This window comes from Apis dorsata, unplaced genomic scaffold (genome assembly GCF_000469605.1).
Source record: "Apis dorsata unplaced genomic scaffold, Apis dorsata 1.3 scaffold_194, whole genome shotgun sequence".
Classification (NCBI taxonomy): Eukaryota; Metazoa; Arthropoda; class Insecta; order Hymenoptera; family Apidae; genus Apis; species Apis dorsata.
The window spans coordinates 788153-799982 of NW_006263478.1; the positions used below are offsets into that span (position 1 = coordinate 788153).

General features: G+C 31.5%; 2 protein-coding genes across 13 annotated transcripts in view; both read left to right on the forward strand.

Annotated features, from left to right (window-relative positions):
• The window catches only part of LOC102679451 (AP-1 complex subunit sigma-2), an 8312-nt gene extending 7073 nt beyond the window's left edge, over positions 1–1239 (forward strand). The window contains exons 5-6 of one of the 3 annotated variants that reach the window (XM_006614616.2): positions 768–863; positions 1009–1239. In XM_006614616.2, coding sequence (XP_006614679.1) covers positions 768–863 — 96 coding nt within the window. In that variant the 3' untranslated portion in view covers positions 1009–1239. Of the gene's footprint in view, positions 1–673; positions 864–1008 lie in introns of those variants that run through there. The other 2 variants (XM_006614617.2, XM_006614619.2) reach the window with 2 other exon arrangements.
• A 6303-nt stretch (positions 1240–7542) lies between these two features.
• LOC102679948 (diacylglycerol kinase theta) overlaps positions 7543–11830 on the forward strand; it is a 24480-nt gene continuing 20192 nt past the window's right edge. For all 10 annotated transcript variants that reach the window (XR_004150328.1, XM_031509917.1, XM_031509919.1 and 7 more), the window contains exon 1: positions 7543–8319. Coding sequence is in view for 9 of the 10 variants with exons in the window: in XM_031509917.1 (XP_031365777.1) it covers positions 8184–8319 (136 nt within the window). In the remaining variant the exon portion in view is untranslated. The remainder of the gene's footprint in view (positions 8320–11830) is intronic.

An 11830-nucleotide genomic window follows, 5' to 3' on the forward strand; every position in this document is an offset into this window, starting at 1 on the left:
TATATATTTATTTCATATATATATAAGCTTTATATATATTATACATTAATATAATATATATATATTATAGAATTTTTTTTTATTATAAGATTGCTTTTCATTTTATCATTGAGCAGATAATAGCAAATAATATAGTTAGTCTCATACTATGGCAATAAAATAATGCATATTTAGAAAGTCATCATTTTTTTATATATGAAGATAAAAAATATTTCAATAATGTTTATATTATTTTTTAATTGCATAAAGAGTTTTTCTCTTACATATGTGATATAGTATTATATTTATCTAAATATATTTATTTTAGTATTTAATTAGAGATGAATGTTTAAAAATATCACTTTTATATGTGTACATGTGTATATATATAAACAATGTCAATTTTTAATATTATAACTTTAACACATTAATAATAATGGTAATAAATACATGCAAAGCAATTTTTATACAATTGTATACAAAATTATATATTACCTTTTCCATGTAATTAACTCAATATGTATATATTTATTTTTATTATATTTACATTCTTTCAGGTTTGAATAATATATTTATGATTATTTCTATATAAAATAAACATGTTAGAATTTTAATTTATTCATTGTTTGTTAGAAAGATTTCTTATGCATTAAATTTTATCAAATTTATAATTTCTACTTAATTGTAAATGCAGAGACATTCTGTATGCAGCATGCAATACAGACATTTCTTTGATTGATGCTTAAGCATTTTAAACGAAGCAATAAATGAATATGTGCTTTGTGCAGCTTTGTGTATCCATACAAGTATATACTCAGTTATATGAAAAGGGTTCAGTTCATCATTTGAAGCTGCATCAAGGAGATTACTTAATTACGAACTAGGTACGTGTTTGTTTATATATTTTCATTATTGTATATTTGCGTTATTGATAGTGTGCAGCATCAAAGAAATTGATCCCTCTTCATATCCTTTAGATATTTCTTTTGTTTAGATCTTTAATTTAATAACATTATTTCTATGTTTCAGGAGGAAACTCCACAAGGTTTTTTTGAAGATCATGGTCTGGGATAATATTTTCTAAACAATATATCCAGTTTAATGTAAGTGGTGTATTCTTACAACACTGCTTCAACATTCCAGAATTTTATTTACAATAAACTTTATCAATTAGATTTAAATGTATGGTACTGCAAAAATAAATTTAAATTATGTTTTAATTAAAATCATATTTTTATTATAAAATTTTATTTAAATGTAATTACATATAAAAAGTTATAATCACTGTTTGAAAAATCATTGAAATCTAGTTATTCTATACATGTTAAAAAATAAACAAATTGTTTCTCTTTATTAAAATATTAGCAGTACTATACTATATTTATAATTATATATTATATAGATATATATACATGTTTTTTTAAGTTCATATATTATTTAACCCTTTATATTTTATTTATTTTGTAAAATGATTCTATTTATTTTTATTATATTTCCTTTTCGTTTTTAATACGTTTCGTTTTAATATAATTTACAAAGAAGATGATATTATCAAATAATTGCTTTCAAATAAATTTATAATTATATTATTTGAATTATACATTGTTTAATTCTTAAATTAATTGTTATGAATTACAAATACTGTTTGTGTATTTTTTCCATTCTAATATATATATAATATATTAGAATATAAGCAATAATAAATAAAGAAATATGATTTATATATAATTGTAAAAAGATTGAAATATTTTTCAAATTTTTTTGTGTACAATATTTAAAGAATTCAATCATTATATAAACTGTTATATCTTTTTTTCATGGATGACTCTTATTAAATTATTTATACTATATAAAGGGTTAAATAATTAATGATTATTCAATAATATTATAGTTATAGATGTATTAGTGTATTCTTCGCGAGGTGCTTCTTAAATTTTCATTTGCATTTAATTATTTTTTAAATTGAAGTATATAAGTATTTAAAAAAAGTTATTGTGCTCTATTAATTTTTTTATTAATAGTGAAATTGTGTTTTATAGTTATTATAAATAATAATGAATTTGACTTTGGCATTAAAAAAATATATTGTTTAAAAATAATTTTACAATTTAAATGAAAGCAAATTGAAAAAAAATAAAGAAGTAATATTTGAAAAAATATATGAAAATATTTAGAAAATAATTAAAATTTGAAAAATTTTATTTTATAAGAATTATTGTCTCGAATGATTATTAAAAAAAATTATGATTAGAAAAAAATTTAATTGCATTGCTATAAAATTTTTCAGTTAAAGATTTATAGCTAATATATGTTTAACATAATTCTTTTTAATAGATATACTGCATATAGAAAATTGAAGTTTTTTAAGAAATATGAATTGAAATATAATAAGAAAAATAAATTAACAAAATTGATAAAAGCATTTTGATACCATTGAATCTTGATGAGCAAATTACATATTTTTCTCATATATATGCTATAAGTTTCTGAACAATTGTTATCGCTATATGAAGAAATTTTTCTTGTTATAATTAATAGTTGAATACTCGAATTTAATATTTGTTTAAGAAGTTTGAAACAGCATTTCCAGTTAATTAAATATATTTTTTATTTATTATTTAAATAATTAAATAATTTAATTAAATTTCATTCAGATCTTTTATATATTTTTATGTAATTCAAAAATATGGAATATTTATGAAATTTTGAAAAGAAAAAAAAACAAAATTATAAAATATAATAATTTTTTAAATTAAACTTTAAAAGTATAATTAAATATAAAAATATTTAATCAATAATCTATAATTTATCTTTTAACTTACTTTTCTTTATGAAAATATAATAATATAAAAATAATTTTGAAATGTTTGTTATTAATTATAATAAAAAATTTGAATTATTATAATCAATTATTTCATAGACTTTAAACTGGATATACTGTTATACTGACTATTTTCTAAATTTTATTGAATTGATTAATAATAGATGAAATAATAGAGAATCCATTGGAAAGATTTTCACCGAATGATTATGCAAATCATTTGTTTTACACAGAATGACTTATTTTAAAGAAATTATTTATTCAAAATATTCAAAATATGTTAAGTTGGAAATAAATATGTTCAATTTATAATTTGACTATTTTTTATATAAATAAATCATATAAAAGATCAATCGGAACGAGATTGATTAAAAAAAAAAACATCTGAAGAACGTTAATCACGTATTCTGACATTAAAATCAGAAAATTTAAAAAAATAGTTAGCTTTAGATACATTATTCTTATGTAAAAATAATTTAGTGTAACTCAAAAAAATTTAAAATCCTTCAAGAATACATTTATGTCATTTATGTCATTTTTTTCCATTTCCAACTTAGCATAATTTTCTTAGATAAATTTATAAAATTTAAAATCGGTCATTCCGTATATGCTGACTGGAAATGTGAAATGACTGACGATAATATCGATTTCGCTGAAGCATCGCCTTATGATATTTTTTCAATGCAGTTGATTATAAAAATATTCATGTTCCTGTTAATCATCATCTTCTTATAGCATTATATTTTTGCGCTATTTGATCGCCAATTCGTTCTTTCACATTTATTCCAATAGCGGGCGATAGAAATCGATATTAAAATATGCAAGTTTGTATCGTTACTAGAACCATATAGTTTATCAAATATGGAAAAATGTTCACTGATTGTATTTAAGAGAGAGAAATAAAGAGAGAGAGAGGGAGAGAGAGAAAGAGAGAGAAAATTTTCATAGTAATCGCGATAAATATATGACAACTACGCGAACACTTTGGGAATTTGCATAAGGACAATAAAGTTTAAGCACTGTTCGTTGAATTGTTTGTTCATGGTATTGATACAAACTAATAGAAAGCGTTATACATATCTGAAAACTATATAAGTATCCACCAGTTTTCTATAATTTATCTAGATGTAGATCGAAATGTATCGTGGTGTATACATCCACGAATTATATCATTTCAACCGGTTCATTTTGATATTCTATTTTATACGTTCTATTTTATCTCGATATTTTATTTCGTTTTTGTTTTGCGAATTTCTTTAACGAGTTTGAAAGAGGTATAGTAATTTTGGTTGATATAACGAAAATGCTAAGTTTCAAGTGAATTGATAAATTAAAATATTAAGGTGATGGTATTTCAAGGATTAAATAAAATTTAGTAGTAGTAAGTTTTAATAATAACAATAATAATGAATAAATTAAATTAATATCAAAGTTAAGTTAAAAAGTCAATTTAAAACTTGAAATCAATCAATAATTTTTTTTTTTTTTTTTAATATCATTGTGACATCTATTTTGACCAAATTTACTATACTTAACAGATGATTTTCTTAATTGATTAAAATTTTTTAATCGAATACAATGATTACAAGATTTATAAAAATATCGTTTAACATTGCTAGACAATATGAATGTTTACTATTTGGGAATTCGATTTGTATAATGAAAGGGAAATGAATAGAAATAAAAAAAAAAAAAAATACAGAATAATATGAAATATTGATTACAATGATAAAATTAACCCAAAGAAAACAACATATTGTCTAGGAATTTTATTTTTTTGTTTATTTTATTTTATATCACATTTTATATTACATATATCTATATATTCATAAATGATTTCACCAAACAATATATAGAATAATTTTAATTATATAAAAAAAAATGGCTATGTTTAAATTAAATACGTTTACTATTTTGCGTTTTAAGTATTAATAAATAATGGTGCACGTAAACTGATATAATTGCATTGTTTTCTGTACCATAAGCACTTTATATACGTAAACTTTAGCCACGTTATTATTATATATAATCATTATATTTTTCGTTAGATTAATGAATATACGTAAGAATACAATAGCAAAGAAACTTTTGTTCGATAGTATTTCGCATAAGAAGAAATCAAAATTAGAAATTAAGCGCTCAGAATTATTAGAATTTGGTGGTAAAGAAGGATTAAAGTATTAAATAAAATTCAAGAAATAATACGAACCAATGTTAAACATATGAATATGTATTTACTATATAAATATATGAATATTATATTTGAAAAGACGATGCTTTGTGCTCCGTCCAATAATAAAATATGTGATGTAAAAAAAAAAAATTTTTTTTCTTCATCCTTTTCCTCTTATTAAATGATAATTTGAAACTTTCCACTTAATATATATATTTATAATCTGAAAATGATAAATTGGCAAATGATTATTCTGTCTGTCCTATATATTTAATTTTCTAAATTAAAGTTACAGCATGAACGTGCATTAAACTGTTGAACGAAGGGAATGAACACAACATGGACACGCGAATGCGTTTCCTCGTCCATTTCCGATTGGATATTGAAAAATCCTATACGAACCATGCTGTCGAGATTTTCATTATCGACGTTTGTGGTATTCATTGTCGACTACGTACTTCAAGGATTCATGCAACGGCAAGTCGATGATGGGTGACAATAATATCGCAAATAACAATGTTGTATTATTCGTAAAACGCAGGATAGAAAATGTTAATTTTAATCAAGTATAATAAGTTGACAAGAACCGACTGACACGATTGATCACACAAGTTAGAATATATTTTCTGTATATTATATTTATATTTTATAAGAATAATATATATGTTAAGAAATATTTTAAATACAAATTATTCCACGATTCAGAATAAATCGAAATGGAGAATTTGAAATTTAATAATAATTTCGTTTCTTAAAAAAGAAATTTTACGAGAATTTTAATCGAGAACATATATATTTCTTTGATCACTTATCACAACAGATGTTTCGAAGAACTTATTATCATGATTTACAAGTTCTATCAATATTAACTACAAGTTTCTTTATTGACAAATGATACGACAAGATTGAGTATCGGTTTTTTTTTACATTTCAAAATGTATCTTTCTCACGAATTGATTTCATCTTATCACTATATATATATGTATATGTGTGTATGTGACTAAAAAAGAGAGAAGAGAGAAAGATGAAAGAATAAAAGATAACGAGTTGAATTTTTTCTTTATATTTTCTTTATATTATTCTCGAATGACTAATATAAAATAATAATGAATATATTTGTGTTAATATAGTCATAATTGCATTAAGTTATAAAAAATAAAATTTGCTTATCTTAAAATTATCTGAAATAATAATTAAATTTTAATAAGCTAGATGTTTCCGACGAAATTTACAAGTATAAATTATTAAATAAAGTTATAAAGTTATAAATAACTAAATTTATCCCCTTTTAGATTGTACTACGTATTTTCACGATCATATACATATCTACATCCAATCAAATCAATAACGGAGACAAGACATTTACTCTTCCTAATTATATCGTCGACTCCCGTTCAAATTCTTTTCAACTGTTCAATAAATTTCCATATAAGTGAACAACAAGGCAGCTAATCAAAAAAATTAACCATTTTTGACTTTAATATCATAGATAGAAATGCTCGATGCCTGTAATACTGAAATAATTAAAAACGAACTACTCTTTTACTCTGTTTCGAATACAACGCGAGATGAAACAACGAGGCTAGCAAAACTTCTCCAATCTATCATCCATCCGCGTTTTATATTCACCCTTATAAAGCTTCTCAAACGAACGATTTCCAAAAAAAAAAAAAAAAAAAGAAAAGAAAAGAAAGAAAGAAAGAAACGACGAAAAAACGACTCGTTCGAAGAAAACGAGCAATAAAATCCGTGCGACGGAGGAAGACGAGGTACGGTCTGTCCGTGGAGCGGCTCGTACGATGGAATGGGCTGTGTGCACGCATGAAACGTGAAGCGCGTTGCGCGAGAGGAACGCTGCGGATCCGCGTCGGCGCGCGAGCAGCGCAAAGCGTCGACGGCTGGTCGTCCCTTTGACGTCGTCGAGGCGAGTCGTGGCGGCCTCGAAAGCCCGATACGTGTGTGCATAAAACGGTGTCGTTTCGCTGCTGCCGGCCCCGATCGAAGCGTGTTTCTCGCTTCGGGAGAGGCTGCCTTTGTTCGCGTGCACCGGGAGTCGATATCTCGGCCAGTGGCGTGTACGAAAACGGAAACGGAGGAAGCGTAGCTGCTCCTCCGGGCTCGTTGTCGTGTGTCGGGAAGGTAGTACAGTGGGGTGGAGCGGCGCCGTCCCGACGTCGCTCACGGACCCGATAACACCGGACCACGATTACCCAGTGCCCTAGTCTTCGTTCTTGGATGTGCGTGCACTTACGCGCGTGTACTCGCGTCGCGTAAATTGGAAGAGAGAAAGAGAGAAAGAAAGGAAGAAAAGAAAAATGTGACTGTGAAATTGGGGGAAGAACAAAAAAAAAAAAAAAAAGAACGATCGAGACGTTTCGAGATGAACGCGTTCGAGAATATTTGAAAGACTTATTATGAAAGCGATCAGGACGTTGAGGATCGTATCTTCGTTCACGAGAAAGGATCGTGTCACTTGACCTATCCATCATTACGTGATCATACTACGTGACTAGGAATATATAATATTTTCCCGTACCACCTCGAAATTTGAAAAGTAGATGATTGTCGAAGGAAATATAAGATAAGAAGGAAGATAGAGGAAAAGAATTAATCAAGGGAGGGGTAAGATCTTGGAGGGTAACCCCCTCGAATAGGGGGCACCCTCGCGCGAGAACCCAGCTGGCCTGTGCATGATTCCGTCACTGCACGACGGTGGTGACGAAGGGGCTGATGTCAGTGCGGCCACTCGGCGCCCGCTCCGTGGCTCGGATGCGCGAACGCGACACCCGCATCGTCGTCGTACCGCGAGTGAAGCTCCCGGCGGAGGCGGAGGCGGCAGTAGCAGCGGCCGATGACGGTGATGGTCAGCCGCGAAACAGTGGTGACTGCTGACTGGTGCACGATCAAACGCAATCTCTGTACACGGCCGCGTACACGGTGCCGTGCCGGTCGGTCGGTCGGTTTTGGGGGCGCAGCTTCGGGGAATAATGCGCGTTAGGCACGTTACGCGACGACGAGGACGACGGTACGACGCGAGGGACCCGAGCGGCCAGCCGCGGGTGCAGCTGCAGCAACGCAATTATGTACGCGTACGGTTTCGAGATCACGTAGTGGCTGCCGTGTAATTATGTTGTCATCGACGCGCGGCGCGCCCTGTGTAGCTTCACGGTGAAAATCTGGCGTGAGCGGTGCCGCGGTGGAACGGGGAACATGGCGTCGGTCTCGGCTGAGACTCCAGCCAGCCATGGGCACAGCTTCAGCAAGAAGACGTTTCACAAGCCGACGTACTGCCATAGCTGCACCGACATGCTGTGGGGCCTCATACAGCAGGGGTACATCTGCGAAGGTGAGCTCCATCTCTCCTCCTCTTCCTCTCTCTCTCTCTGAAACCTACCCCAATTCCTTGTTTATTAGTCTTTTCATCGCTTATCCGATTACGTATGCGATTGAGTGGAGCGGTAGGTGAAACTCGTTGAGCGAGGTTTAATTATCGTTTATCGCGAGATCGAGGATGTTTGGGTGGATATTTGTATGTATTTTGGATTGGTAGTTGGATGGTTCACACTTGCCCATCGATCTTTCCATTTTATAAACGATATATCGAGTTTTCTTGGAATATATGTATATATTCGAATGTAGGTGAAATGGAAAGTGATTTTCCGGACGAGATTTATTGGAACATGAAAAAATCGGTCGAGGGAGAGGCAGGTTGGAAGGATGGTTTATCGAGGGGATTAAGTGGTATATATATATATATATATAGGAGTTTGTGACCAGTGTCGGGGCAAGTTTTTCACGGAGAAACCGCAAGGCAGAGGACCGATCGATAATGAGCGCGTTCGGTAACGAAATCGAATACGCGGCGCGTTGCCGCCGAAGTATGCTCGTCCCGCCTTTTCACGGGCTCCGAAACCTTGGTCGGCGTGCAAAGTTGAAGCTGGCTGACCTCCAAGAATGATGAATGGCAAGTGCCCATTCATCGTATGTACAGAGGGTGGTACGTTCATCCAGAAAAGACCGTTGCTTCCTAATTCCTTCTAACTTTTAATCGAATTCCCAATTTGGAATTTTCATTCTTCTATCCCCTGTCATTGTGCTCGACTCGTAGACTAAGGATGCGAGATACGGTGGCTCGAATAACTTTCAACTTTGCACTCAACTAAAAAGTTTAAACAAGTAGAAACTGATTTAAAAAAAAAAGAACAACTGTAATTTCTATTATAATTATTAAATTTGTTATATTTTTAATCGATTTGTCTTGAATATTTAGCATCTTAATCTACGTAAACTTTAGATATTCATCGATTTTAAAAGTTTGCTCGATGACTTAGGTTCAAATTTCAAAATGTATCGTTCAACTTTAAAATTCATCTAAAAAGTCAAAGCTGAAAACCTGTGCCCTAGTTTTTCAACGTGACATTCGAATATTTTTGCCCGATATTATCGAGCATTTAGATCCCGAGGTATCAACAGCGACAGATACTCATCCACCCCTCACTAATCGTTCCAAATTGTCCACAAATATTTCTCCAACGTATAACCCCAAACATTCATCTTCGAACAACGAGCAACAACTTTCCATGAGAATCCATAATTGTTTCCTCGTGCACGATTCTCGCAAACCCACCATCTTTGGAGCTGATAACGGGGCGCCACATTTCCCACCCCGTCACGATTTGCGCACACTCCCATTCGAGTGTTTACCCCTTGCAGCACAGGACTAAGAGAACGGGAGGAGGAGCACAATAGCGAGAATTCAAATTGTTGTTTGTCCCCGTTTGGATCCCGTTTTCTTTGCAGAAAGAAGGAAAGAAAGAGGGAAAGAAAGAAGGAAAAAAGAAATGGAAAAGGAGACGGATAACTTTGGAAGATTTTGCAAGAATTGTTTCCCTTTTCTATCGTGGAAATTCGAGAGCAACGACAGCACGACTCGGTTAAGGAAAAATCGAGATGGAAGGAAGGCGAGGGCGCGCGCATCGAGCCTTTTCACAAGCATTGATCGTGGGGGGTGGTGTGGGATAGCTGATAGACTCTGGAGAGAGAGCAGGAGGAAGGAGTACGCGGCGAGAGAGTTAGCTTGGGTCGAGGGGTGTGAGGGTGTGCGCGAAAGAAAGAGCTCGTCGAGGAGCGGAGGCCACCGTAAAGAGTAAGCATCCGCGGACACTTTGCAACTTGGTTACTTTATCGTTTGATCAAACGATGGATTTGATTCGTGAATATTAAGGGCACGATGAGCGATGTCGAATAATTTTGACAGAATGGATGACAGCTGCATTTGTTGAAGTTTGTTAAAGATGTAGAGCGATGTTAATCGAGTGCATGTAAATATTTTTCCAGAGCTATGGATTTTCCGTGAACATTTTAATTTAAATATTGATAACTGATTACCCAGTTTTCATTTTTTACAAGTCGAGGATAACGAGTTTATCGTATCAATTTTTTCGACATTCGAAAATATTCTTTAAAAAATTTAATGAAGATAAAGAAATAAAAAAGACTCTTTTACACTCTTATTTAAATTATATAATATTTCAATCTTCTTCTTCTCTATTTTTATTTCTAAAAATAATTTTGTATATCGATACGAACATAGATGATAAAGCATTCTTCCAATCAACAGTGAACGCGTTAAATACAAGTATCCTCGACTCTCGAGAGCCCCAGACACTCGACAGTCATCACTCTTCTCGAAGAACGTGTTCAACAGGGAAGCATTTTAACATAACAACAAGCATCGAGCCGAAGCGATAACACAAAGCACAGAGCAATGCAGTTGGTCGGTATTACCGCGGGCAATTAGGGAGAGCCCAAGCAGAAACGGAATTCAAGATGAGACGAGATCAGATCAATCAGGAATGTCGCTTTTAAACAAGACACAGCGGTCCGCTGTTAGACTCGTCGATCAGGAATATCTGAAACGTGTATACATCTACATCGACGCATTTCTGTTCGATACGCCATCGAGATTTTCGATTTCTAGAATATGTATGGACGTATCAAACGATATTGTTCCGCGAAAAACCGTTCATCCTTGTTGATTTACTTTTCTTAATATCTCCCCAAATTCGTCCTCTTTTTCTTGTTCTTTTCTTTTCTTTTCTTTTTTTACGATCGAAGTATTGAATATAAAAAAGATAAGAAAAGTGGTACGTTAAGAAGAGAATTCTGAAAGAGATGGATACGTGTGTGATCAAAGATTATACGAATATTCGGAATACTTTGGAACCGATATCTTTAATTTTAGCTTTCAGTGGGATTTTCAATTTCGATCGATATCGAATATTCGGATCACGATAGATCTCTCGAGGTTGTTGCTAGAAATGTAGCAGGATCTGGATTTCTTCGTTTGATTGTAAAAACATCGGGAATCGAATATACGTTGAAATGTAGAATTAATTCTGTTTGATATTAATCGAAACGTTCGAAACGTTGATTTTCTCGGTTTGATTAAGGAAATGGTAAAGATTAATCGATATTATAATGTCAACAAGTATTAAAGAAACAAGAAAAGTTTAACGAATTATTTGTTCTTTCTTTCAGAAAAACGATGAATGATTCGACAATACTTTAGAATTTAATTCATAAATTCTTCTTTACATTTCGAATTAAAATTTCGAGTTAAAATTTCGACACACTCGACTGTATAAGATTGTGTTATGCGTCAACACGAATATTTTATTTTGAATCACAGCATCTCGATAAATTTATTTTTCGCCTCGTTGATTCAGAGAGCTGTTTGTAAGATGAATACCCCGAGATTCGAGAATTTCGGGCAATGTCGTTCAACTTATTAATAGTCGTTCACCTCGCGATGCGGTGGAAAGAAATTTATGAAAAAAAAAAAAAAAAAAAAAAAA